The sequence below is a fragment of the Lissotriton helveticus genome, chromosome 4_1, assembly GCF_964261635.1.
Source record: "Lissotriton helveticus chromosome 4_1, aLisHel1.1, whole genome shotgun sequence".
Lineage (NCBI taxonomy): Eukaryota > Metazoa > Chordata > Amphibia > Caudata > Salamandridae > Lissotriton > Lissotriton helveticus.
In genome coordinates, this window is record NC_136063.1 from 786,732,007 (window position 1) to 786,757,731 (window position 25,725).

General features: G+C 45.9%; 1 protein-coding gene across 3 annotated transcripts in view; it reads left to right on the top strand.

Annotated features, from left to right (window-relative positions):
* The window catches only part of SLC35D4 (solute carrier family 35 member D4), a 570,185-nt gene that overhangs the window by 290,468 nt on the left and 253,992 nt on the right, over nt 1-25,725 (top strand). For all 3 annotated transcript variants that reach the window (XR_013610546.1, XR_013610545.1, XM_078687423.1), the window contains 2 exons: nt 10,888-10,923; nt 15,968-16,002. Coding sequence is in view for 1 of the 3 variants with exons in the window: in XM_078687423.1 (XP_078543549.1) it covers nt 10,888-10,923; nt 15,968-16,002 (71 nt within the window). In the remaining 2 variants the exon portion in view is untranslated. The remainder of the gene's footprint in view (nt 1-10,887; nt 10,924-15,967; nt 16,003-25,725) is intronic.

The window sequence follows — 25,725 nt, forward strand, 5'->3', positions numbered from 1 at the left end:
GAATATGTGACTGCTCGTGCAATCAAGCATGGCAAAACATTCACCCCCAGTCACAGATCTGGGTTTAATCCATCGTTATTTTGACTGGGGATGAATGTTTTGCCATTGTGCAACATTCTGTCCATCATCTTGTGTGTTTTGTTGTTCACCGTATGTGGGAAGGGCATGCCCAGACGTGGGTCCCTTGCTCACTAAGCCACGGGAGTCAAGCTATCCTGGCTGAAGACGGCTGATAGCCAGAAACCGGTCCTAGGATGCTTGATCCGGTCCAGGAAAGACATGGCTTAGCAGTTCGGGCTGGACTGTTTCCATGAGGCACAGGGTCAAGACTGATTTGCATATGGCCATGTCTGAACTGGGGTGGCTTAGTGAGCAAAATAACGATGAATTAAACCTAGATCTGGGACTGGGGGTGAATGTTTTGTCATTGTGCAACATTCCGTCCATCATCTTGTGTGTTTTGCTGTTCACCCTATGTGGCAAGGGTATGCCCAGACGTGGGTCCCTTGCTCACTAAGCCACTGGAGTCAAGCTATCCTGGCTGAAGATGGCTGATAGCCAGAAACCGGTGCTAGGATGCTTGATTCCGGTCAAGGAAAGACATGGCTTGGCAGTTCAGGCTGGACTGTTCCCATGAGGCACAGGGTCAAGACTGATTTGCATATGGCCATGTCTGACCTGGGGTGGCTTGGTGAGCAAAATTACGATGGATTAAACCCAGATCTGTGACTGGGGGTGAATGTTTTGCCATTGTGCAACATTCCGTCCATCGTCTTGTGTGTTTTGCTGTTCACCCTATGTGGGAAGGGTATGCCCAGACTTGGGTCCCTTGCTCACTAAGCCACTGGAGTCAAGCTATCCTGGCTGAAGACGGCTGATATCCAGAAACCGGTGTGAGAAGTTGGCCTGGTATATGATGTTCACTATTCTAGTGAACACCTTGCACCAGTCCAAACAAACCTTATGGTGATGGTTGTAAGTCAACCTTATAGACCAGCTATCCTAGTGGTAGCGTGGACAGAACAGTCTTAGGCTAAAAGACTTTTGAGGGCGTGTAAAGCCAGCTGTTTTACCATATGTAACCCCTTGAATATCAAATGAAAGGACACCACGAAGCGATATATATAAAATATATATGTATTTATTTACTAACACACTCCTCTGAACTCTTAATGAGATCAGAGGCAACAGCACATAACAAGTTACTCTTAGAAATACTTTAAATAGCACAATTTACAGTTAGGCCCTAGGGGCGCGTAAAACCATATACTAAGTAAGTGGTATAAGAACCACGACTTGGGAAAAGGAAAGGCCTAGGGCCTAGAGAATCGCTGGGGCTACACTATCTGACCCTTAGGTTAGGAGTAGGAGGCCCACAGGCGGCGCGTGCAGTGTCAGTGCACTCACGCGAGAGTCGATAGAAAGTCAATGGGAACTTAAAAGGTAAGTAATTGAAGATTTAGGACACTTCCCGTCTAACTAGGAATATACAGCTAACAAAACTAGACACTAGGATAGTCCATCCCTACAGGAGCACCGAAGTACTCACGTTACCTCACCCACGGGCTGCGGGTGCATAGGTGTCAAAGTGTGTCGGGTTTCGCCGTTGAAGTCTATGGAGCCTGTGAAGAAAGATGCTGCAGGCGACCAGGAGGAAGATGTCCGGGTGGATCCAAGGGTGGATCGAAGATGTAGAAGACCTGAAAGCAGAGGGGACAGAGTCTAGGTCACTAGCCAGTGACCGGGTGGAACCAGGAAGGAACCAGACGTCGTCGAGGAGCAATCCGGTGCTGTCGTGAAGCTTGTCGTTGCAGCCACGCGGACCAGGAGGCGTCGAGGATGACCAGGTGCTGGAGAGGAGCTGTCCCACAAAGGTTCTCGCAGATGGAGGGGTCGACTTCCGGATTGGAGCCAACAAGCCTAAGCAAAGGCAACCCACGCAGGATACACAAAAGGCTTCTGGTGCAGACCAGAAGGGCCTGGGGTACTTCACCTTTTCAGGGAAGCAAGTGCCAGTCTGGAGCAACCAGACCAGCGATGGATTTTCAAAAGGATCGTCGTCACAGGGCTACTAGCCAACTGGCCAGCAACCGGGACAACGCGTAGAGTAGAACACAAGCAGAAGGGCCCCACGCAGATCTCGTGGAGTGTGGAGGGCTGGTCTTCGGTGCAGGTGGAGTTCGGTGTCGGGGTGTCTCAGTCCCCAGTGCACAGCTTTGAGGATGCCTCAGGAGCTGCACTGTTAGCAAGTTGAAGACTTTTCCAAGTTGCCTAGTTTCACGGGTTCCGACGCCTTCCACGGGGCTCAGCTGTGCTGGAGTCGTGCAGTGGGGTCAGAGAGGTCCGGGAGTCAAGGTCTTGTCAGGCTCTGTGCTCGGGTTCCGGCGGGAACGGGGACAAAGCAAGCCGTCGAGTTGCTGGATGGTGCCTGGTTGCCCAGGGTGGTCACTCCTTGGCCACTAGGGAGATTCTTCAGTCTTCAGCTCAGGTGAATGTCGAAGGGTCCAGAGTTTCTTTTCAAGTCGATATCAGGATAAATCTAAAGTCTCCTGGGTCAGCTCCTACCTTTATACAACTAAAGGGGGCTGGTTTACTCACTAGGTCCCTCCTATGGGTGGGACCAGGAAGGGGGGTGGTTACACCCCCTGTCCTTTGTGCAGTTTCGCGCCAGAGCTGGGGTTGGAGTGCCCCAGCAACCGGTTTGAACTGGGGTATGCATGGAGCACCTAGTGTGCCCCAGGCAGTGTCTCATTCTATTCAGCCCTCCCTGTCCCAATACACAAAGTCCTGTCTGGGGTGGTGCTCGCACCTCTCCAGGCAGGAAACCTATTGTCCAAACCTCCGTGACTGGAAGGACTCCCAGCAGCAGGAGGTCAGACTTGTGTCTGTGGCAGCAGCGTCCATTTTGTGACGCTGGGGCTCTGGTTAACTTTAACCGGGATAGTCAGCAACAACATGTCTTCTCCCTCTAGAAGGGTGGAATGCTACCCCCGTCGCCAGAATTGGCGAGGAGGTAGTATTCCAAAGCGTATGACACCTTACACGACATGTTTAGATAAAGCCAAACCAAAGTTAGCATTCAATCGCGAGGATTATAATGCACTTAAGAGTATATGGTATGGCGATATCATAGAGCAGCTATAAGGACATGGTTCCGCAAGCTGCAGACGGGCTCAGCTCATGCTAGAGCACCATCTCACACATAATCAAGCACTCTGCCTCCAGGATTGTTAAGGCCTGCCATAGGAGTGACTTATAGGTTACTGTGTGTCTATATATAAGGTTATTTTATTTATTTATTTATTTAGCGATTTGTATAGCGCCTGGTGACCCAAGGGCATCCCCGCGCTGTAAAAAGGCTGATATCCATTGAGGGAAGGGAAGGGAGGAGGGACATTTATTTCGGGAATAGGTGCGTTTTCAGTTTTTTGCGAAAAACCAGGTAACTGGATTCCAGTCTGAGGGTGCGTGGGAGGGAGTTCCATCCCATGGCCGCTTGAACCGAGAATCGTCGTCTTCCTGTGCGTGTCCTTTTGAATTTGGGGATGTTGGCTAAGTGCTCATTCTCCGAACGGAGGGATCTGGATGCTTTGTAGGGGGTGACCAAGCTGCTGAGGATCGCAGGGCCAGATCCGTTGATTAGTTTGTGTGTCGTGCACATGGCTTTGAATTCCACCCTTTGGCGCACAGGGAGCCAGTGCAGGGCCTTGAGGGCTGGTTTTGCTGACACTCTCGAGGGAAGGTTCATGAGCAGACGTGCCGCAGCGTTCTGTGTCCGCTGCAGTCTCGTCAATGTGGCCTCTGGGGCTCCGAGGTAGACCATATTGCTATAATCCAGACGGGACAATACTAGTCCCTGGATAAGGAGTTTCCTGGAAGCAGGTGGTAATAAGGGGAGAATCTTACGGGTAGTACGCATGAGCCCAAAACAGGTACCCGCAGTTTTGGCCGCTTGCGTCTTCATGGTGAGCTCAGGTTCTAGTCACACTCCAAGGGTTTTGATTTCACGCTTCGGAGAAGGGATTTCTCCGTACACGTCAGGCCAGACTGTTGGGGGGATGGTCGCCCATTGTTTTCCCAGGAGCATCACTTCCGTCTTAGACCCATTTAATTTTAATGATGAATCACTCATCCAGCTGTGGATTTGTGTGAGACAGTTGGCCAGGTTCTCTGGGTGGTCGACTAGTTGGGATAAGGAGACGACCAGTTGAGTGTCATCAGCGTAGCTTACCATTTTTATGTCAAATGGTGTCACCACGTCTTCAAGAGGGGCCATATATGCATTAAAAAGCGTCGGGCTCAGGGAAGATCCCTGAGGGACCCCGCTTGTGAGGGGGAGGGTGGATGAGTGGTAATTGCCGTCCCATACCTGGAACGTGCGTCCGGTGAGGAAGGATTCTATCCAGCTGAGTGCCGTCCCGGTGATCCCTGCTGCCGCGAGTCGGTGGAGAAGGACACGATGGTTAACTGTGTCGAAGGCTGCACTGAGATCCAGGAGGATCACTGCCACTGACCCTCCTGAATCCAGTATGCGCCTTGCCTCCTCGATGACGGCGAGGAGGGCAGTATCTGTGCCATGACCCGGGCGAAATCCAGTTTGGGATTCCCGTAGGACGTTGTTTGTTTCAAAGAACTGGGACAATTGTCCGTTGACCAGTTTCTCAGCTACCTTGCTGATTGCCGGAAGGAGTGATATTGGTCGGTAGTTTGCCATATCTGCTGGATCGAGCTGGGGTTTTTTAAGGAGTGCTTTTACCACGGCGCTCTTCCAGCTGGCAGGAACACATCCCTGGGCAAGTGAGCTATTAATAAGCTCCATGACCGTGGGGACGATGACAGGGGCCACGGTTTTGAGGAATCTAATGGGAGCCGGATCCAGAGGTGATCCGCTTCTCATTTTGGTCATGGTTCGTTCTACCTCTACGTATGTTACTGGCCTGAATGTCGCAAGTTGAGGGCGGGGATTATTTTCGGTCTGGCTGGGAGGTGGAGGATTGTCCAAATGGCTGGCGGGACCAGGAGATGGGAGGGAAGCTAGAATACGGGCGATTTTGTCGTCGAAATAGGTGGCTAGATCATTACTTCTGTCCACCGGGGGGGAACTGGAGGAAGGAGAGTTAGGTACTTTAAGCAGCTCCTTAACAATTAGGAAGGATTCCCTGGCCGAATTGGAGGATTCTGTTATCCGTGTGTCATAATGGGAAGCTTTGGCGTGCCTAATGGCATCTTTGTAGAGTCTGACTGTATTATGGTATGCTTCCTTGCTGGTGTGCTGCCAATCTTTCCTCCAAAGCCGTTCGGCTCTTTTACAGTTTTTGCGGAGTAGTCGGAGGTGCGAAGTGTACCACGGGGCGGACCCGGGTTTACCGCTTTTATCCTCCCTGGTTCTTAGTGGGAGTACGGAGTCCAGGGAGGTGGTGATCCACTCTCTGAAATTACTGTCTGCGACAACCGGGTCTTCTGCGTGTACAGGGATGGTGTTTTTAAGATTCCTGGCCCATTCTTCGGTGGGAAGTCTGGACCAGGTCCTGTCTCTGATGTAGGTAGGCGGTTTTTGAGGTGTCCTGAAAGATCCTGGTAGTAGGAAGGAGACTAAGAAATGGTCTGTCCAGGGTAAGGGAGAGGCCTCCTTCACTTGCATCGCAGGGGTGTTAGTGAACACTGGATCCAGCAGGTGACCCTTAGTATGAGTGGCTCCAGAATTAAGGAGGTGGATGTCAAGTGCTGCCAGATCGGAGATCAGGTCAGCTGCTGCCGGGTCGGTAGGGTCATCCAGATGGATGTTTAGATCCCCTACGATCAGGAAATTTGATAAGGAGTGTGCCTGGGTCGCTACAGTGTCCAGGAGAGAGCTAGCGAAAGGGCCTGGATGACCGGGAGGGCGGTAAACAAGGACTCCTGGTTAGATATAGGAATACTATACCTAAGCAAGGGGTGATTACACGACCTTGTCCCAGCTGAGTGATCAGCCAGTTGTGTCAGTTTGAGTGGCCAGGGGTGGCATAATACATGCTGCAGCCCCTGGTAGGCCTTGGGGGCACCTATGCCCTGGGTACCTATGGTACACTATACAGGGACTCACAAGAGTGACCCAATATCCAATTGGAGATGTACCTAGAGTACATGGAGTACATTTTACAGTGAGAGCTGGTAGCCTGGGGCCCTGAGTAGCAGGATCCCAGGCCAACTAAGTCGAAAACCAGCTAAACACAAGGCAAAAAATCTGGGGTAACCATAGTCAGGTATCCACCTTCCTACAACCGGTCCTAGGATGCTTGATTCCGGTCCAGGAAAGACATGGCTTGGCAGTTCGGGCTGGACTGTTCCCATGAGGCACAGGGTCAAGACTGATTTGCATATGGCCATGTCTGAACTGGGGTGGCTTGGTGAGCAAAATAACGATGGATTAAACCCAGATCTGTGACTGGGGGTGAATGTTTTGCCATTGTGCAACATTCCGTCCATCGTCTTGTGTGTTTTGCTGTTCACCTTATGTGGGAAGGGTATGCCCAGACGTGGGTCCCCTGCTCACTAAGCCACTGGAGTCAAGCTATCCTGGCTGAAGACGGCTGATAGCCAGAAACCGGTCCTAGGATGCTTGATTCCGGTCCAGGAAAGACATGGCTTGGCAGTTCGGGCTGGACTGTTCCCATGAGGCACAGGGTCAAGACTGATTTGCATATGGCCATGTCTGAACTGGGGTGGCTTGGTGAGCAAAATAACGATGGATTAAACCCAGATCTGTGACTGGGGGTGAATGTTTTGCCATTGTGCAACATTCCGTCCATCATCTTGTGTGTTTTGAAGTATTCTCTGCCATCTTCACCATAGTAGCTTCACCATCAGAGTTTGTTCTCTACTGAGGCCAGTCCAGTCACTGGGAGAAATGTTTAAGCAATAACCAAAATCCGGAAATTCCAGTCCTCCTGGTTCGTATGGAAGTTTGAGAGTTGCAACTTAAACCTGAGGTGTGAGCCCAGGGGGCGGCATTTCCGTTGGAGCGGAGGAGCGTCACCCCAAAGCCCCGAGGTAAAAAATAAAATGATCATTTATTACTATTTTATTTTTCATCCCCGTCCCAAACAGAGTTTCAGGACGGGGACGCTTCTGAGTGACAGCAATAGGGATGGGGGTGGGTTGGCTATGCACTTTTCAAAGTGTGCACCTCTTTGGCCGGCCATCTTGAGACGGCCAGCCAGTCATGCGCACTTTGAAACCTCTAACCCAATTGTCTAAAAATAGCTGTGTTAGAGTAAGTGCAGCCCCCAGGGCACTGTGGAGCGACGAGTGAGGCCACTCCCACCAATCCTGGCACTGTGTGAGCCTTAAGTTGCATCAATAACACTATCCACCCTGAACATTTTATCAGAGCATAATTTTGTGTGGTGCACCCTACACACCTCTACATCAAACGAACCACCCACAAATTCCCTTCCTTACCAACTTTTGCACCCAGGTTCTCTGTGACCAATTCACACTCTCGGTATCTAGCCACACTCCAACCACAATCCAACCAAATCATATTGAGATAAGTCACTTAAGACAAGTGACTTTAGCATCTAATATCCAGGTTCAGAGAACTAGTCCAATCTTTACTCTTGAACTCGCTGGTATTAGCAATATTTACTCTGTCGGAGGCCATTTTTTGTGTCCCTTAAAAAACGACTGGACCCTCATAAAGTCTAAATTTTCTTCATCTGCTTCTAAGTGCCAACAATTCAGAATCTCTAAGTACAATCTGGGACCACAGTGCAATAGCTGTCTGTGTACTGAAGTTGTTAGGTTACCTTAAATGAAAAGACTTTCTGGTCTGGGACCAGGTCGCGGTCTGAATCCCGACTGATGTGGGCAAAGGCAGCCCGATTGACTCAAAACGAACTTTAAAAGGAGTGTGTCATCCAATTCTTTGGCCTCTTCACATACTGGGTGAAAAAGAGGTTTCTGTTTACCTGTGCTTATAGTTTGAGATTAGTCTTCTTTAGTCAATTGGTCTCTTACACAGGGGCAGGAACCTTGTCCCCCCCCACCAAGGACAAATCATTGTGTTGCCCTGTGCCTTTAGCCTTCTCGAGTATTTGTTTACATCGGATTTCATTGTGTGCCGGTGAAGGCTCGTCAGGATTAAATAATGCTGTCGGGTGGGTCGGGGCCCTGTAGGAGGCATTTACAGCCTCTAGTTTGGGAGAGTTGCTTCATCAAGGTGCTATTTTGAACTTCTAACCCTGTCTGATTTACAAAGGAGCGACGAACTGTCACATTTATTCGAGAAAGGTCGACGGTATCCGTGGCCTTCGTTTATGGCCTTCCCTGGCGGAAGGTCTTGGCCAGCCACCTGCTGCAGTGGAAGCTGATTAGAAGAGCTACTTCCTCATAGTTTAAAACTTTTCACGATGTCGTGCCTGCTTTATTCCGAAGTTTTGTGTTACGATTATTTGCATCCTACTCATGTGTTTAAAGCAAACACCACAAACAAATAATGTTTTTTCCCCAAAAATATTAGACATTGGATGGGACAGCCAGACCATGACATCATGTAATCTGCTAGCTTCAACAAATAACACACTTTATCCGGATCCTTCAGCTATCTGGCAAATACACCTAATATTATTGTACATCGGGATTTCACACAAAAGCTCAACCTCTCAAATATCATTTGTGATTCCTCCATGGTGCATGTGTTGCTTAGTTTATACCGAGAGACCCTTAGGCCTATGAGGCGATGAAGAAATGTAGCAAGTTGCAGTGGGCAGTATGAGAGCCTTATTGATACTGGAGCTGAACCAGGCGAGGGTTTGAAAGCATTACGGTCTAAGCTTTAAGCACAGATTTTCTTTTTTTTACGTTTTATATCTTGTTACCGTGTTGGTTTGTGTGTGTATTGCAATCTGTCTTCTCAGTAGAACCACACTATTAGCTATTAATAAATAAAAAAAGAGAAAGTTCAGAATGTGTAAACCCTATCACAACGGATGCAAATCCATTCATACAATTCATGCAAATATAGAATATAACTGAATTATCAAACATTTAAAAATCTTCCCCAAGCCCCACCCCCGCCAGCGCAAACATCACCTTTTTCATAATTATAAACATTTTGAATTCAAAGAGACTCCTTAAAAAAATTGCCTCCTGCGTGGCATGTTTAGACCATCGACACAGGAAGCTGTCAACGTTTGAAGCATCCTGCAAGGCTGGTTGGACTCAGCTACATAAAACATGCAGGTTGATGTTTATTGTGATTTACAGTTCAGTGTGGTGGCTTTTGAGAGCATTTCATTCCCTGTAATCAATGATGGCTTCTCAGTTACTCTACCCTGAAAGATCATTTATATGTTCGCAAGAAGTTTCAAAGTACTCTTTAACTCTTCTTTCACTTATGATATACTCTTTAGCTTACGATAGACTCTTCAACACTTCTTTCACTTGCGATAGACTCTTTAACTATTCTATCACTTACAATACTCTTTAACTCTTCTTTTACTTACGATAGACTCTTTAACTCTTCTTTCACTTATGATAGACTCGTTAACTCTTCTTTCACTTACGAAAGACTCTTTATCTCTTCTTTTACTTACGATAGACTCTTTAACTCTTCTTTCACTTACGATAGACTCTTTAACTCTTCTTTCACTTATGATCGACTCTGTGACTCTTCTTTCACTTATGATAGACTCGTTAACTCTTCTTTCACTTATGATAGACTCTTTATCTCTTCTTTTACTTACGATAGACTCTTTAACTCTTCTTTCACTTATGATAGACTCGTTAACTCTTCTTTCACTTACGATAGACTCTTTATCTCTTCTTTTACTTACGATAGACTCTTTAACTCTTCTTTCACTTACGATAGACTCTTTAACTCTTCTTTCACTTATGATCGACTCTGTGACTCTTCTTTTACTTACGATGTACTCTTTATCTCTTCTTTCACTTACAATCTCTAAAACAATTTATCCTGAAGCACCGTTTTTAGTGGCGACTGTCGCCTTTATAACTCCCTACCAACGACTTTAATGTACATATGCATTTGACAGGCGTGACCAATGCATGTCTGTGCGGGCGGGATTCATGCCAGACTCTCAGACTACCACATTCGAATGCGATTATGCGGGATAACCTCAATGTCTTAACCGTTTGGTGGAAATGTCTGTTATCCTATGTTTTTTGTTTTCATTGTATCATTTTCCATCTTATGGTGGCAAAACGAATAAAAAGTTGGGGGTGGGGAAAGAATACCACAATCAACAAATATACATACAGTGTATGTAAATTGGTCTAAGGGCACAATGTGAAATTTTGCACCCACTGTTTGCGACCTGTCTCTGATTTTGCAATGCGACCTAAATGCTAATAAGCTGCGTTGCAAAATCTCCAGTTGAAGTGGGTCGCAGAAGAGGCTGTGTAATGAATATTAATTAGGCAGGTCATATTTGTCACCCCCTGCAATCAGCTGCAAGCAAAATAGGATGGAGCAACCCTTCATGCCCCATCCTATTTGTAATTCATAAAGGATCGCAAAAGCCATTTGATGAATCAGAAAGAATTTTCTGACTTGTAAAAGACATTTATACATTCTTAAAAAAAAGCCCTTTTGCTGGCGCACACTTTGTGATTTTGTGAATCGCAGGGAGTACGATCACGAAAGGGCTTTGTACAGTATTCCTCAATAGTCATACCGCTGGTAAACCTAAAAATGTGTTGTGACTCCTTCCATTCTTGTGTTTAGACCATTAGTCCTGATTCAGTACATGTGGCAAACCAGACACCAATGAGCCCACCTCGATTGGAGAATACATTACATAGTTAAGACTTTTGGTGTTTTATGAAACTGCATTGTTTGTTGTTTTAATTTCCTGCCAAAAAATAACAATCTGCTTCTTTTTTCAGTGACCTTGATCAACAATACATAAACTATATTTTCAGGTAAATATAATATTGCTTCTCAAGTGAAGAATAATCAGTTGTTTCCTTTCCTAACATATTCTTGTAAGTGGTGTGCTGCATTTAAAAAAATGTTATTAAAGTAATGATTGGCGGTGCTGCTCTGCAGGTGATCAGATGTTAAAGTAGGAGATGAACCCTGTGAATAAATGAGCATATAATGTCCATCAAAGTAGGCGATGAACCCTGCGAATAAATTAGAATATAATGTCCATCTGCCAATAAAAATTCAAACAAGAGCCACCAGCACAGTCAACCAATGTCTAATGTCAACCCGAAGTTCAAATACCTGGTTTCCACACCTGCATCCCCGCCGCTCTCAAAATTCCCAGTCCGGTAACCCTGGTGGTTCCGGCTACCAAAAAGGCATTGACCACGCAAGACAGTTGATCGGTTATATGTGCCTAATGAAATAGAAATACTGTGAGCATAAAAAGGGACAGTCAATGTGCATTATTATTTATTTTCACCATTCAATACCGATTAATAACCACATGTAAACAGTAATATAAACAGTGACACTTGTGCTCCTTTTTCGTAGTATATCCCCCGATAAAGGACTTGCTCGGCCCAAAATGCGTAGAGGATATGTAAAGTACTTGGAGTAACATTGGATATATTTCAATGATTGGAACATTTCTTTTAGAAAGAATTATTTGAAAACCAATTAAGTTATAAAGAGGTTCCTTTCACAGAGGGATTGCTTCCCAGATTTGAACTTTAAACATTTTAATTTAATTTCCTTAAAATAATCAACTTTGGAGACCAAAAGGACTGTTGTTTCATTTGTTGAGAATAAGCCCATGTAGCTAATTTAAGTTGGATGTGCGCCTTGGGACTTTTCTCAGTATGTTTTTTTAAAACAGCTACATTGCACTTACGGAGTGTTCTTGGACAGAGAACATGGATTTACAGCGAAGTCTGGGAACAAATGAACTTTTATTTTGAAGTGCTCTGTCATAGTCATTATTGTATTCTTTGGAAATGTTCAAACGCCACCCAAGAACCTGCCGAAAGTAAAGAGATTCCTGTGAATGTCCTCGTGGAACCATTATCTTGGCATATTAGGAGAGAGAAGGAATAAACAGGGAGCTGTTTCACTGATCACTCCATGCATGGAGACGAGGACAAAGTTTTTTTTTATTTGAACTTGTTTTTAATAAGTGTTTGCACAGCATGGTTCATTACATGTCATCGCATATGGTAACTGTACAGTAGAAAAGGACATGTTGCATCTCACAGTCAACAATAGAATGCATAAGCACCTTGTTTTTGGACAAATATTACAAGTCAGAGGCCCCATCTCAATAATGTTGCGATATAACATGCACAGTAGCTCGACAGCTTAGCCACGTATGGTGCATTATATCTTGGATTGACCCACCCAGAGAAAACTGATAAACTATCGAGTCAAGTCAAGTCAAGCAAGCTTTATTCGACGATTGTCATAAAAGCATACAGTACATATAAGTGTGTTTTTAAGATAATAAATATACTTAAAAGTTGAATAAAATAGAATTGGTAAAAAACAGGTTAGATACGCTTAAAACGGTACATGTTACACAAGGGATAAGTATAAAAAAAATTTTTGCATCCATGATCAAAATTAATTTGCTAATAATTTAATTCTAATGGACCATGCCCACCCCAGAAATGTTGCCGTGGCTACATACACAGTCATGTTAGTGCAGGTACGAATTATTCTAAGTGCAACCAGTCCACTGTTGGTGCCCAATAGCCTGCACATTGGGCGCAGCCAGAACCGGCGGGGGGCCACGTATGCTGGACATTCAAACAGTAAATGTCCAATAGATTCAGAGAGCGCCGGGCATCCTGGGCAAGAAGAATTATCCCCTGTAGACCATCTGCTAGTAAAGGACCTTACAGGCAAACTCCCAACTCTCAATTGGAAGTAAAGTTTACGGTCCAGGGGTTTCATGATAGTGTCCCAGAAAGCTTCCAAATTTGGGCCCTCTTTAATGTCCAGAAACATACCGGTCAAGGAACAGGGATCTGTTTTCCTAAAGAGTTTATTGGCCAGAGACTTCCAATAAAGGTGCTTGAGTACCTTCTTGGAGGGAAAACTTGCGTTCACAGGATCCTCCCACAATTCTCTTAGGCCAAGTTCACACAGAAGACCCCGAATATGGACCAGCCACTTGATTTTGTGGGAATTGCCACTGGTAATTATATCCAGCAGTCCCTGAGTCCTCTGGGCGCAATGATGGCGTCAGGGACGCGACCTGGCCGCCGGGGCACCTGGGAGTTGTGGTTCGGGCCCCCACGGTGGCTGCAAGCTGTGTTGCGGCGTCCGGTGCAGCCGTTCCCCTCACGGCGCCTGCTGGAGCCCACTGGCACGAAGGACAAGTAAGCCGTTGCCCTCACGACAGGGTATGTGGAGGTCAGTGATCTCAGAGGGTGTCCCAATGAGTGCTCGGCGCTCCTCTCTTTTCAGGCGTCTCCGAGCGCAATGATGGCGTCAGGGACGCGACCTGGCCGCCGGGGCACCTGGGAGTTGTGGTTCGGGCCCCCGCGGTGGCTGCAAGCTGTGTTGCGGCGTCCGGTGCAGCCGTTCACCTCACGGCACCTGCTGGAGCCCACTGGCACGAAGGACAAGTAAGCCGTTGCCCTCACGGCAGGGTATGTGGAGGTCAGTGATCTCAGAGGGTGTCCCAATGAGCGCTCGGCGCTCTTCTCTTTTCAGGCGCCTCCGGGCACAATGATGGTGTCAGGGACGCGACCTGGCTGCCGGGGCACCTGGGAGTTGTGGTTCGGGCCCCCGCGGTGGCTGCAAGCTGTGTTGCGGCGTCTGGTGCAGCCGTTCCCCTCACGGCGCCTGCTGGAGCCTACTGGCACGAAGGACAAGTAAGCCGTTGCCCTCACGGCAGGGTATGTGGAGGTCAGTGATCTCAGAGGGTGTCCCAATGAGCGCTCAGCGCTCCTCTCTTTTCAGGCGCCTCCGGGCGCAATGATGGCGTCAGGGACGCGACCTGGCCACCGGGGCACCTGGGAGTTGTGGTTCAGGCCCCCGCGGTAGCTGCAGGCTGTGTTGCGGCATCCGGTGCAGCCGTTCCCCTCACGGCGCCTGCTGGAGCCCGCTGGCACGAAGGACAAGTAAGCCGTTGCCCTCACGGAAGGGTATGTGGAGGTCAGTGATCTCAGAGGATGTCCCAATGAGCGCTCGGCACTCCTCTCTTTTCAGGCGCCTCTGGGCGCAATGATGGCGTCAGGGACGTGACTTGGTCGCCGGGGCACCTGGGAGTTGTGGTTCAGGCCCCCGCGGTGGCTGCAAGCTGTGTTGCGGCGTCCGGTGCAGCCGTTCCCCTCACGGCACCTGCTGGAGCCCGCTGGCATGAAGGACAAGTAAGCCGTTGCCCTCAAGGCAGGGTATGTGGAGGTCAGTGATCTCAGAGGGTGTCCCAATGAGCGCTCGGCTCAACAATCAACAATGGTGGCAGTAAATATTGTGGGCTGGGAATAGCCGCGGCGCTAGCCGGGACGAGAGAGAAACAGGATGCAAGTGCCCAGGTCTTCAAAAGAGGTCAAGAATAACCCCTATATGGCAATTCATTGGGGTGGGGGGTAGAAACAGTAGGGCAGGAGTTGCAGGGCCCTTCCTGTGTGCTGAGGGTTGCCGCTTGCCTAATGTCATGTAGGTCCCGCAACCCTGATGAGCCATCTCATTTTATGTGAGTTCCCCCAGACCCTACGGCGGAGTGTAGGTGCACCTGCCTGCATAAACCCTGCATGTGACCCCCCCTTTCCTCACACTCTCAATTGCCACAGAATCTGCTATGTATCATTTAAGCATTCGGGGACTCAATCCCATGTGGCGTCAGATATGTAGTGGGTTCCACAGTCCAAGGGGTAGTAGATGAAACGGTCTCCAACTCTACATCCCTCATCAGTGTTCCCAACATGTCCCCCCAAATCTCCAAGGCACGCTCCACGAGCACAAAAGTTAGCTGATATTGTGTATGGTGGGATCGAGGTACATGAAAGCTCCCTCGGTTAAGGGGTTTACTACTCCTCTCCTCAGGAGAGGCTACCCCAGTTTGGAAAGGAGCCGCAAAGCCTTTACGCATACCCACAAATGAGCATGTTTGTTGGTGTTCACAGACTTTCTTGGGATGCATCCCTCCTCCCCAGCAGTCAAAGATGTACCCTCAGGGAGGTTCTGTAAACTGCTGGATTGCTCCTAGGCCAAAATCTGATCTGCAGTAGGATATGTCTTTAAATATTGATTTTGTGAATTAGCTTCAATGACTTCTGCCTACAAATGACCCTTTTATTTATTGAAGTATAACTTATGTACCTGAAAAATTTGTGCTAAGCTTTTGGAATGCCACATTGATGACCAGTTTGTATATTGGGTCTGTCAGTCTGAGGCACAGTACTGCACATTTCTATAGATTTTCTGATTCAGTGGTACATGTACTGAAATGATTTTCAGATTTCCGATTATCTCTGTACAGCTTTTTCTCTGCACTGTCATTAAATTCGGTGAATGCCGTACTATGCATTGTATTATACTCTTGGCCACTGGAATTATGCGGCAGGGTTGTTCAAATTATTTTGCAAGAAAAGGCAAATTATGCATGTATTCTGTCACCTTTTTGTGGTAGCACTACTTTATTATTTTGTCAGTTTTACAGCGTAATATGAGTGTCTGGGCACACATTTTGTTTGCCTCATTAGTATATCCGGTTAACCTCTTAAAACAGCAATCAACACAAGCGGTAAAGTGACCATTTAACCTCTGCAAAGGGACCGCCACTTTGTGGCAACACGTGTTGCAGCATTTTGATTAATGTTTGATGCTTGTGAGCGACAAGCATTTTTTTTAACTTGGCAAATTACACAGCAGATTATGGGTTATGTGCAAGTACTGTAAATCATAATTATGCGAAAAACGCCACGGCTAAAGAATCCCATAATTCCAGTGGGCCTGCTTATACCTATTAGTGATGGAAAATATTCCTGTATTCCTTGTTAACGATATTGCCTTTTTTCCTTCCGTTTTTAGTGTGGTGTTGTTGGCCTTTGCGTCCCACCCTTCAGGTAATCTTACTATAAAATTTGTTTTGGTTCATCTATAAGAAGTGCAAAACTCTTGTGCCGTAGCACTACATAGCAGTTAATAGAGGAATGAAAAGTATGTTTGTCAATACTCAAATTTATGACATAGCTTAATTTTTTATAAGAATGCATTAACACCCATTAGCAAATGCAAGGGAACGCGTGAACAGAGAGCATTCAATCACGCGGCAGAAAATGATGTTATATGCACTTGAACTAAATAATATTATCCTCCATATAATGAAGTAGTCTCCATTTCAAGCTTATGCGCCTCAATATCGATTCACCTCTCACTCTGGTCTCCCTCTCTTCTTCCTCCCCTTGCTGCGTGGTCAGCAGGACTGTGGCTGTCTCTTCTGGCCTCTGGATATGCTTCCAGTGCTCCACAGAAGAGGCAAACTCTAATAGTGGCACCATCCGCTCCCTGCTTGGACTCACCAACCTGCTTTGACCTTTACAATGAGACGGAGTGAAAAGGGTTAATGACCGAAATTCGGATATTTGTGCCTTAATCGCCGAGCCTTCCCTTATTTCTGCACTTTCTCCTTCATTTTGAACTTCTTGGTGAACTAGCCATGGTAGCACTGCGACGCGGCAGTCCATCACAGACTAGCGATTCACAAACCTTGTAAAATAAAAATAAACAAAATGAAATGCATATGAACTGTAGACCATGAGACTGAATCAGACTAGCTAGAGAAAACGATATGTTTAACTTGTCAATTTCTTTTGTGCTCGAGTGGCCTTTGATTCTCACATCCTCAGACACCCTCCTCCCCATGTGTGGTATACCATCCACAGATGGGAGGGCACCGGTAGGATTCACGAAGACTGGGCAAAGAGTTGGCTCGCCTTAACACGTGTGGGCACCACACCACACCTGCTGAGGCCCCAGAAGCCTTTCATTCACTGTTTCTGGGGAGGAATTCGATCTTGTACAGAGAACATTAATTTCCCTTTTGTATCAGATACTTTGCTCTCGCCTTATGGTCTCTCCCTCTGAAAATCTGATCCCTTATTTTTCTGCATTGCTGAAGGTCCGCAGCCTGCGTTGTTTGCGATTGACAGCCCTTGTTTGTGATCTCCACAAGTTGTCTCTTCTATGCTTTGGGCTTTGTTACCCTCATTCCATCTGTAGCCGCTCCACACCACCAGGGTGGGGAAGGCGGAATGCCCCAGACCTGACCTGTTGTGTGGTGGAACATCTTTAGGGCTCTCCTAGTGACTTCTGGTTCTTCAAGCTGCACACTAAGATTGTTGAGCTTTATAAGCAGTTCTTTGTAGTGAAGACACAGGATTCAGATGTGTCCTACATAGCAGCAAACGCCGTAGAGGCAATTTATTTTGTGTTGCAGAATTACACCAATCTACTTATTCACTCTCTTGTTTCTGGAAGAGTGAATGCTTTGCATGTTAATAAATTAAAGGTGAGTAAACAGTTTTTTATCCAAAGATCTCGACACTAGTAGACCTATTCTTTCCAGACAGTTCATCATCTTTTGTTCGGAAGACACTTCCTGGTTTCACAGATGAACTATTCACACACACTTACACCAGGACTTTGCCAAAGCTGCTTGGTGTGCAGTGTCACTGGAGAACTATCTGGGGTGAAAATTCCCTGAACTGGTTCTTAATTTGGGTACCACTCCCATGAGATGCTCCCTAACAAGGAAGTTCTAATAGATGCTGCAGGCAAAGCCCATCTTTACTTCGCTTCAAACCACCAGGCCAAGAGTTCTGGCTTTTGGGTGGAGAAGTAGTGGGGTCCTGATTGCCTCAATAGTAGAACAGAGGCCGAACACAATGATATTATCGAAGGCCTGGAGGCAACAACAGCCTCTACAGCCTCAATATCGTCCTGCCACAAGTGGAGCCCTTATTGCGGCAATGTGATCTGAACAGGTTTGCCAACGAATTTGATTGACAAACTACAAAGACTACAAAGCAAAGCTGCTGGGATGTGCCTACGCCTAGGTATCTTTGACCATGCCAACCCAGCTTTGAAAGATCTTCACTGTTGTTCAGTGACTGCGTGGATCAAGATGTTTCGCATCATTCTCAAAAGCCTGCTAGAACAATGGTCAAGCAACTTACTAAAGCTGAGCCCTCATTACATCCTGCAACGAATCTTTGGTCTGCAACATTACATATGGTACCTGAACGCCTCTTCAATTGACAGGCGCACACAGAGCAATCCTTGGTGGTGTTGAGTCCAATACTGTGGAACACCCTGAACGCCCAAACTCCAATTAAGAATATTCATCAAAATGAAGGTGTTTCAAAAAGCTTTCTCCTAAATCTGCATCTGGGACTGCAATCAAAGAATGTTTTGTACGATGTTCTTGCAAACTTGATGGGACACCAACGATTGGACTATCACTATTACTTCTGTTGTCTTTCATATGTGCTTATTTTTCCCTAACTATGTATAATCCCAGTGCTCCGAAGGTATCTTAAGACGACAAACTGTGCTTTATGAAACACCACAATAAACAAATAAAATAGTGCAGAGACGTCTGTTTTTTTCGGAGTATGCAATGCAGATTATCAGTAGAATCAACTGAGGAAGAATAGGAGCCTGACCAGTGGCTCCAAATATACTGTTGGCCAGGCTTAGGTCATTTTTACTGTGACAATCTGTCCCCTTCATGGTGGTCTCATCCTGCTAGTCAGTCTTTCCTGTAAAGTCAATCAGTCCCTACCTCTTCCCTCCTGGGGATGGGTCTTCACCCTCAGACAGAGTTGCTCACACAGATGGTCCAGTCAATCCTGGAGATGGCCCCTACCGAAGAAGTGAACAAGATGTTGGAAATCATGTTGATAAATGTAGATGCTTTCAAGTGATGGAAGATTGCCTCAGCCACTTGGAGGAAAATGTCAGGAGCCAATGGAAACATGCATAGTGTCTCACTATGACACTTAGACATTTATCCATTCAGGAAGCTGCTCGTGTTCCTTGCTGTAGAACCTACACCAGCCATTGCTGTAACTTCTTCTTCAAGTTGTAAGTATAAAAGGTCAGTACCTCACAATATTGTTGTGCTCATCATATGAATCTGTCCTAGTTCCTTCCTTGTTCTCGTTTCTTTTTTGTTTTCTGTTTCACTGTTTTCTTCTCACCTTCTTCTAGAGCTCCACTTTAGCCCTTTAATTTACCTGCCTGGAGTTCTGAAGCCTTCAACTGTCCACGCTCCATTCAGTGACGACCTTCAATTCGAATCAATTCACTCTACAGAACTTACTGTGGCTTGTACCATAAATTTATTTGCGGTCCTTTCCCTTTGATACTTAGGAACATGAGGGTTTCAGCTAAGGTTTGCTCTTATTTCTTCTGTTTATCCAGACCTTCGGAGTAAGTCATTCCACATCTAATTGGCAAAAGCCAACTACCCCCTTAACACACCCCGGGACTGAATGGTCCTTGGAAGTAGTAGTTCCTGCAGAACCCAGTTTGTCAGAAGAATCTCAGAATTTTGTTATGAGCTTCAGTCTAAATCATGCACGCCTCTTAGAGTGAGACTGCAGGCCTTGTCTTGAACACTTGAATACACTGACTGTAGAGACATCTAGATGGGAGGACATTGCAGGATGGAGTCCCGGGCAGCAAAAGTGAAAACAGACACACTCCCTTTGCAATTGATCAAAAATGCATATTCAGAGGGAAAGCTGGTTAAAACATGGCAAAGCCAATATTGTCAACATTTTTTATCGTACATTAGAAAACGGGTAGAAAAACATTTCAGGCAAACTAGAAAAAAAGGGATGTTGGAAAGCCCTTTAGGATGCCAGAAGCGCAAAACAGCAATTTTGCTAAGTCATAGGTTGTTGTTTATTACATTTCAGAAGCAAGTACACGTTTAAATTTAATACGATACGACAGAATCACTATGGCCCTCGTTTTGAGTGGCCCAGGAAATGACCTGGTATTTCCCAATTCCTGGTGTTACTGATACCACGGATACTGTAAAATCCAGGTGCAGGGAAAACTGACCCATTACAAGTTGAACAATTAGGATCCATTAAGAAATGAGAAACTATCATGGGAATCAGTAAATCTGTGTCAGATTTCTCATTTTACGATGGATTTTCACTTGAAGATTTAAAGTGCTTTCGAACGTAGGGTAACGTTAATAGATCCAAGGTTCCCCGCAGATCTCATACTTCTGATGGGGCGGTAACTATTGTTACCAGTCCTACTCAAATTACATGGCCACTCATACTGAGGGCATACATTGTAGTTCAAGTACGACCCGAGACAATGTCATCGTCATTGTGTGCAAAATAAGAAACTTCAAACCTGACGCTAACTTCATCTGGAAGATAAGGAGTCAACAAGATGTCACAGGAAGAGTTCTGTAGCATGTACATAGAATGTCTGTTAATACAGATTGTTAGCATCGAATTCACCGAAGATAGTGAGACACCCGCTCCCTTCCAGTGACCATGGAGTGAGACTCCATGCTGGTATCTGCGTCTACCGTGCACGCAAGTTCATGATCTGGAGCCACTGGGGCAATCCTCAGACTTTTTGCGCACCGAAGTAAAATGCGTAAATATATATCCTGATTTCACATTGGAAGTTAGAGGATTTTGAGATGGGCAGATGGCACCTACAGCATCAGGAAATCCACTCAGTGGTCACCTTATCCTCAAGCATAAGTATGAGTTGGGCACAGGTAGAATGGCGTGGTTTTCGGGGGCTCTGAAGGTGTCACCATAAGTGGCACTACCTTGTACACCAGCCAAATTAAGGAAGCCCGAATCACAAAACATGCGTGGCATTTTGCAAATCATTCATAATTATGATGTACCTATGCGGGCCTGGATTTACACGCCTTCTCTGAATCGACCCCTATGTTATTATAGGCCAGACAGCAGTTGAATAAATGTGTTGCATTTAAAAAATCCGTCTCGTCAGGAAGTGTGAGTTCTACCATGCACATGTAACCTCCAGCTTCCGGTGCACATTCTGTGTCCGCGTGTCCCTCGCCAGCACGCCTCTTCCAGTGTCCTACTTTAAACCGCGGAAGGTTGTGATTTGCCTTGGCGGTGACCTCTGTGTAGAACTCCCTCTGCTCCTCCGGAAGCCCTTGATGCAGCGCGCTCTTAAAGTGACCTGCTTCCTTTTTTTTCACAGGGGCACGCTCTCTTCTTATGTCTGTAAAGGATGTTTATCTGCAAGAGACTACTTATGGTTGTGTGCAAGTGTACTCTACATAGAGGAATAAGTATCGTTCTCCATGTAACGTATGGCATTATTGTTCTGTTATGTTGTGCTCGTTTTGTATAGCTCAGAACGCGTATTTCCAAGGCATCTAGGTGCTTTTTAATACCTGTGTGTTTGCACGAAGGATTGGTGTCACAACGAGTCACATATTTTTGCACAATGCTGCAAAGAAACCTCATCTTTTTTTGTGCTGCATCTATTGAACCAACCTGGTACAACGCAGAATGGCCATTCAAAAGGATTTGCAGAACTCCTTCATTCCTTCCTTCCTTCCTTCCTTCCTTCCTTCCTTCCTTCCTTCCTTCCTTCCTTCCTTCCTTCCTTCCTTCCCTCTCTCTCGCTCTCTCGCTCTCTTGCTCTCTTGCTCTCTCTCTCTCTCTCTCTCTCTCTCTCTCTCTCTCTCTCTCTCTCTCTCTCGCACACACGCACACTTTGTGAATCCTACAATATGTCTGCAAATGGAAAGATGAAAGCTTGCAAGTGGCAGCTGACCTTCATCTCCTTATCAGCCTGTGTCACGGGAGGGTAAATTACTGTTACCAAGTTTGGACCTAAAAGTTTGAGATGGACTAATGAACTGAACACAAATATTTTGTTATCAAACTGAAAGAGGAGGAATATATGTGGATAAGAGACTTTAAGCAGGGACGAGCCTACATGTATATAGGGTTTACTCTACGGTCTAAAACTGAACGAGAAGAAAGACTTGCAAATTTTAGGAACTTTATGGTAGCCGTATGAATACTGCTGAAAAAGGCACCGATTTTTTAAATCAGATGCTGTGCGTATCAGATGTAGCACTATCTGTAATTTTAAATTGTTATGGATTTGACCATGATTTTGCTTTAGATAACACTCCTGTTACTTCACTTCGATTTTGAGTCACATTGACTTGATTAATTATGCATTCATGAATCCAATTATGACAATCAGGCTTTAGCTTTTTTAGTCTATTTTTAGGTTTTGCCTGCACAACGCTTGCGCTGTGCTTGAGAAATCTAATATAAACTTAAAATGGACTTCTTCTCATTGGTTCCTGTGAGTGCCACTTACCTTTCCACCATTTCGATTGGCTGTAGCATATTTTCCTGCATTTACTAATGCCTGTTCCTCATCTGCTACTCTTATCAGTTTCCTACCACCGAAAAACTGTTAACATCTTCTTTGGTGGAACTATATTTTCAAAAAGTTTAGCTTTTTACTATTGCAGTATATTCATTGAACAATTTATCAGCCGGAGAGATTAAGGGATTTGCGTAGAATCATAGGATATTGCGCCGCCGAGACTCGAACCCGACTCTCGAGTGAACAGCTATGGCCGCTGCACCACATCCTCTCGACTCCTGTGTTATCTGTCAGGGATCTCTCCTTCTCCCGGAGAATAATTGATGAAAACAGCTCTTTATTCATTACATAAGTGGAAGCTAGTTAGGGTAGTTAGAACTATGGTTGCGTGACATTTGCTTTCCCATAATACCTGAAGCAACGATGTAGGATTTCCCTGAATTGCGTTGGTTGTAAGGTGAATGATGTCATCTGCTAGAATGCTGCTTTGTGGTAATTTTTAAATTGTTTTTGGAATATTTGTCAGAAAGCCTGCCACAAAGACTGTTCGTGGGTACCTTATTCCGGTGGTGAATATTGCTATATGTCCACCGGACCACAGGTGTTCTTCTACATTTCTAGTTTACCGTGATTCAGTGCCCTTGGATGTAAACCAAAAGTGCATCATCACATGACCAGGAACTTAATTTGGCAAAAATGGGATAGTAAATGGGAGAAGCGGATAAAAAGGGGACCCACTAGTTGCCTGTTTGGGTGTGGTAGTAGTTGAAGACAAAGAGTGGAGCAGTGACGAGTGAGGCAAAGTGGAGAAGAAACCAGTTGAGGTAGAAGTGAAAAAAAAGTGGAGTGGCAAAGACTGAGACAGAGCAGAGAAGAGACCAGTGGAGGTAGGAGAAGGCAAAAAATGAAGGGTGAGACAGACAAGAGGGGAAATTAATAAAGGCAAGAGAAGCAGGCAAGGAGAGGAGCGGTGATAAGGTGGTGAGGAGACCATTGGAGGTGGAAGGCGCAAACAAAAAAGTAGTGTAATGGAAGTCCCGGCCCAAGGCAATAAGGTTATCAGTATTGATAGGTGCACAAAGCTGCATGACCATCAGAGTAGAGATGCCGAATCCTCAGAGACCATGGTTCCATGGTGAAGCTGTGGAGTCAGGCAAGTGTTGAAGTGGTGGACTATTACCCTAAGAAATGCTGGCTGGCAAGATACCAATCCGTTAAATTCTAGTGTGATTGCTGTTAATTCTGAAACACCGTGGTGAAAGGCGGTTTCCTTCTGCACTGGTAAAGTCCTCATTCAGGACTTTCTTGGTATTTCATTTTCTTTCTGTGCTTTACAGTTTACTCACATTATACTGATACCCACTGTGTCCTTCTATCTGAGGTGAAAATTCCCTGGAGTAGTTCGGGATCACAATACAAAGAATAGAACATCCATCCAACAAGAGAACCAAATTGATTTAGGGATCTCATCATTGTTTCCAAACTCTCATACTTGTATCATCCAATAAAAGAACACCCTTTGCACAATCTGAAACCTTATTAGTCAGTGTCTTCTGTCCCATACTACAGAACGGAATAAAAGAATTAACTTTTACATTTATAACTGGGATGCGGTCTCGATTATTTTCTAAAGGACTGGGTAAGCGGTGTTTAACGCATTCAATATTTATCCCTGCGTTCACACTCACAAAATGTAGCTTGTGGCTTATCTCCATGGTTGTCTTAATTATGGTCTGGTCTTGCAACTTTCCACCAACTCCTGTGTGTCATGGATGTCCCAGAGTCCGTGTGTTTCCTTTCCACTGCAGTTGCTAATGCACAACAGATTTGGGTCTCCAATTGCTGGTGTGTAGCCTGCTCATGGCAGTGAAGAAGTGAACAATATTATTCCCATGGATACTTCCAACTACTGATTTCTCACCGTTTGAATCCCTAGACTCCAGGGAGGATATAGAAAGCTTTCTACAATGGCTCCCATGTGCTGGTAGGGAGCACCATTGTAATTCCGCGGTGACTCTGTCCCACCTCCGAATGTGATGACACAGAGCCACTTATAGGAGCCTCCTTTTTACGTTGACATCAGTTCCTATTTTTCCACCCCCTTCAACTTGGATCCACTGCTTTGTTCCCAGCCTTTTCCGGTTTTTGCTGACTTTCCCTAAATTATATTTGTGACACTGTGCAGGGATGTCTTCCCAAAAGACCGCAGGATGAAGGCCATAGCAGGCTTGTAGTAAGCAGATGTTGGTCAAAGACCCACATTACATCAGTCTTTGGTCCCTTGATCAAAACACAACTCCAAGACCTCTGACATATGCTCCCTGATGCATCGGAAGGCTATTAAGGAGCATGAGGCCAAGCTTTACATTGCTGAACACCAGAATCAAGGCTGGTCTCTTTGAAAGTCTCAGGGTTGTTCTCAGTCCCAGTCACTTTCTATGGTAAGTCAAAGATGAAGTCAAAAGCCAAGTCTTGCCACAAACATAGGAATACCAAGTGGGATTCACCTCCATCCCACCGCTCCATCTCCGGGAAGAAGTTGCGCAGTCAACACTTGAAAGCTCCAGCTCCATTGTCTGATACAGACTGGATTCTGAGGTTAGATTTGATGCGCCACACATTTTTCAGGTATCGCTGACTCCATAGCATATTGAAACTTACATGCTGCAGTTGTTTCACATGATTCTGGACCTCTGGTGCATATTCAGGCCCCAAGGATCCATCTGGGACTCTTGATGGACTTCTTCCAGCAGCCCCTATTCTCTACACCTACTTACCCAGTTCTGTGTCTGCCTGGGCCCCTTCTGAGGCCAGTCTGCACCTCAACCCCTTTCCTGAAGTACCTGCTAGTCATGGCCGTCTCAGCACTGACATCTGCTCAAGAGGTGCTGGTTCTGGACTCCAACCTGATTCCAGTGTCTGATCCAGTGCTGATTTAGGCAAGATCTTATCCTAAATTACACTACAAAATAACTAAAACGCAGCCTGTGGCACTGGGAGGATTCCCCTACTTCCCTTCTCGTGCCTCAACGCCAATACCATTGGATGTTAAGACATTTTTGTTTCTGATGCCAATATGGGCAAGGGGCTCAAATAGGTTTGCCACGATGTAGGCAATTACGCGGAGGCAGACAGATTTCTCCCCTCCCTCATTTTCCTGATGCTGGCCTTTACCTCTACCTTGAGAATGTCAGTGATTTACACACTTCCCTTGAAACTAGATTGCATCCTCTCATGGGGCCCCCTACTGCATCCTTTCCAGTAGTTGTACACAGTGGAGACCCAGGAAAACTTACTGACTGGGAGTTTGCAACCTGAGCCATAGATGGATGAACCCTTAATGCCATTTAATGGAGCCTTTCCTGAAGCTTTTGTGGTGGCTTTATCCCAACCTTGCTGGGCACCACCTGTGA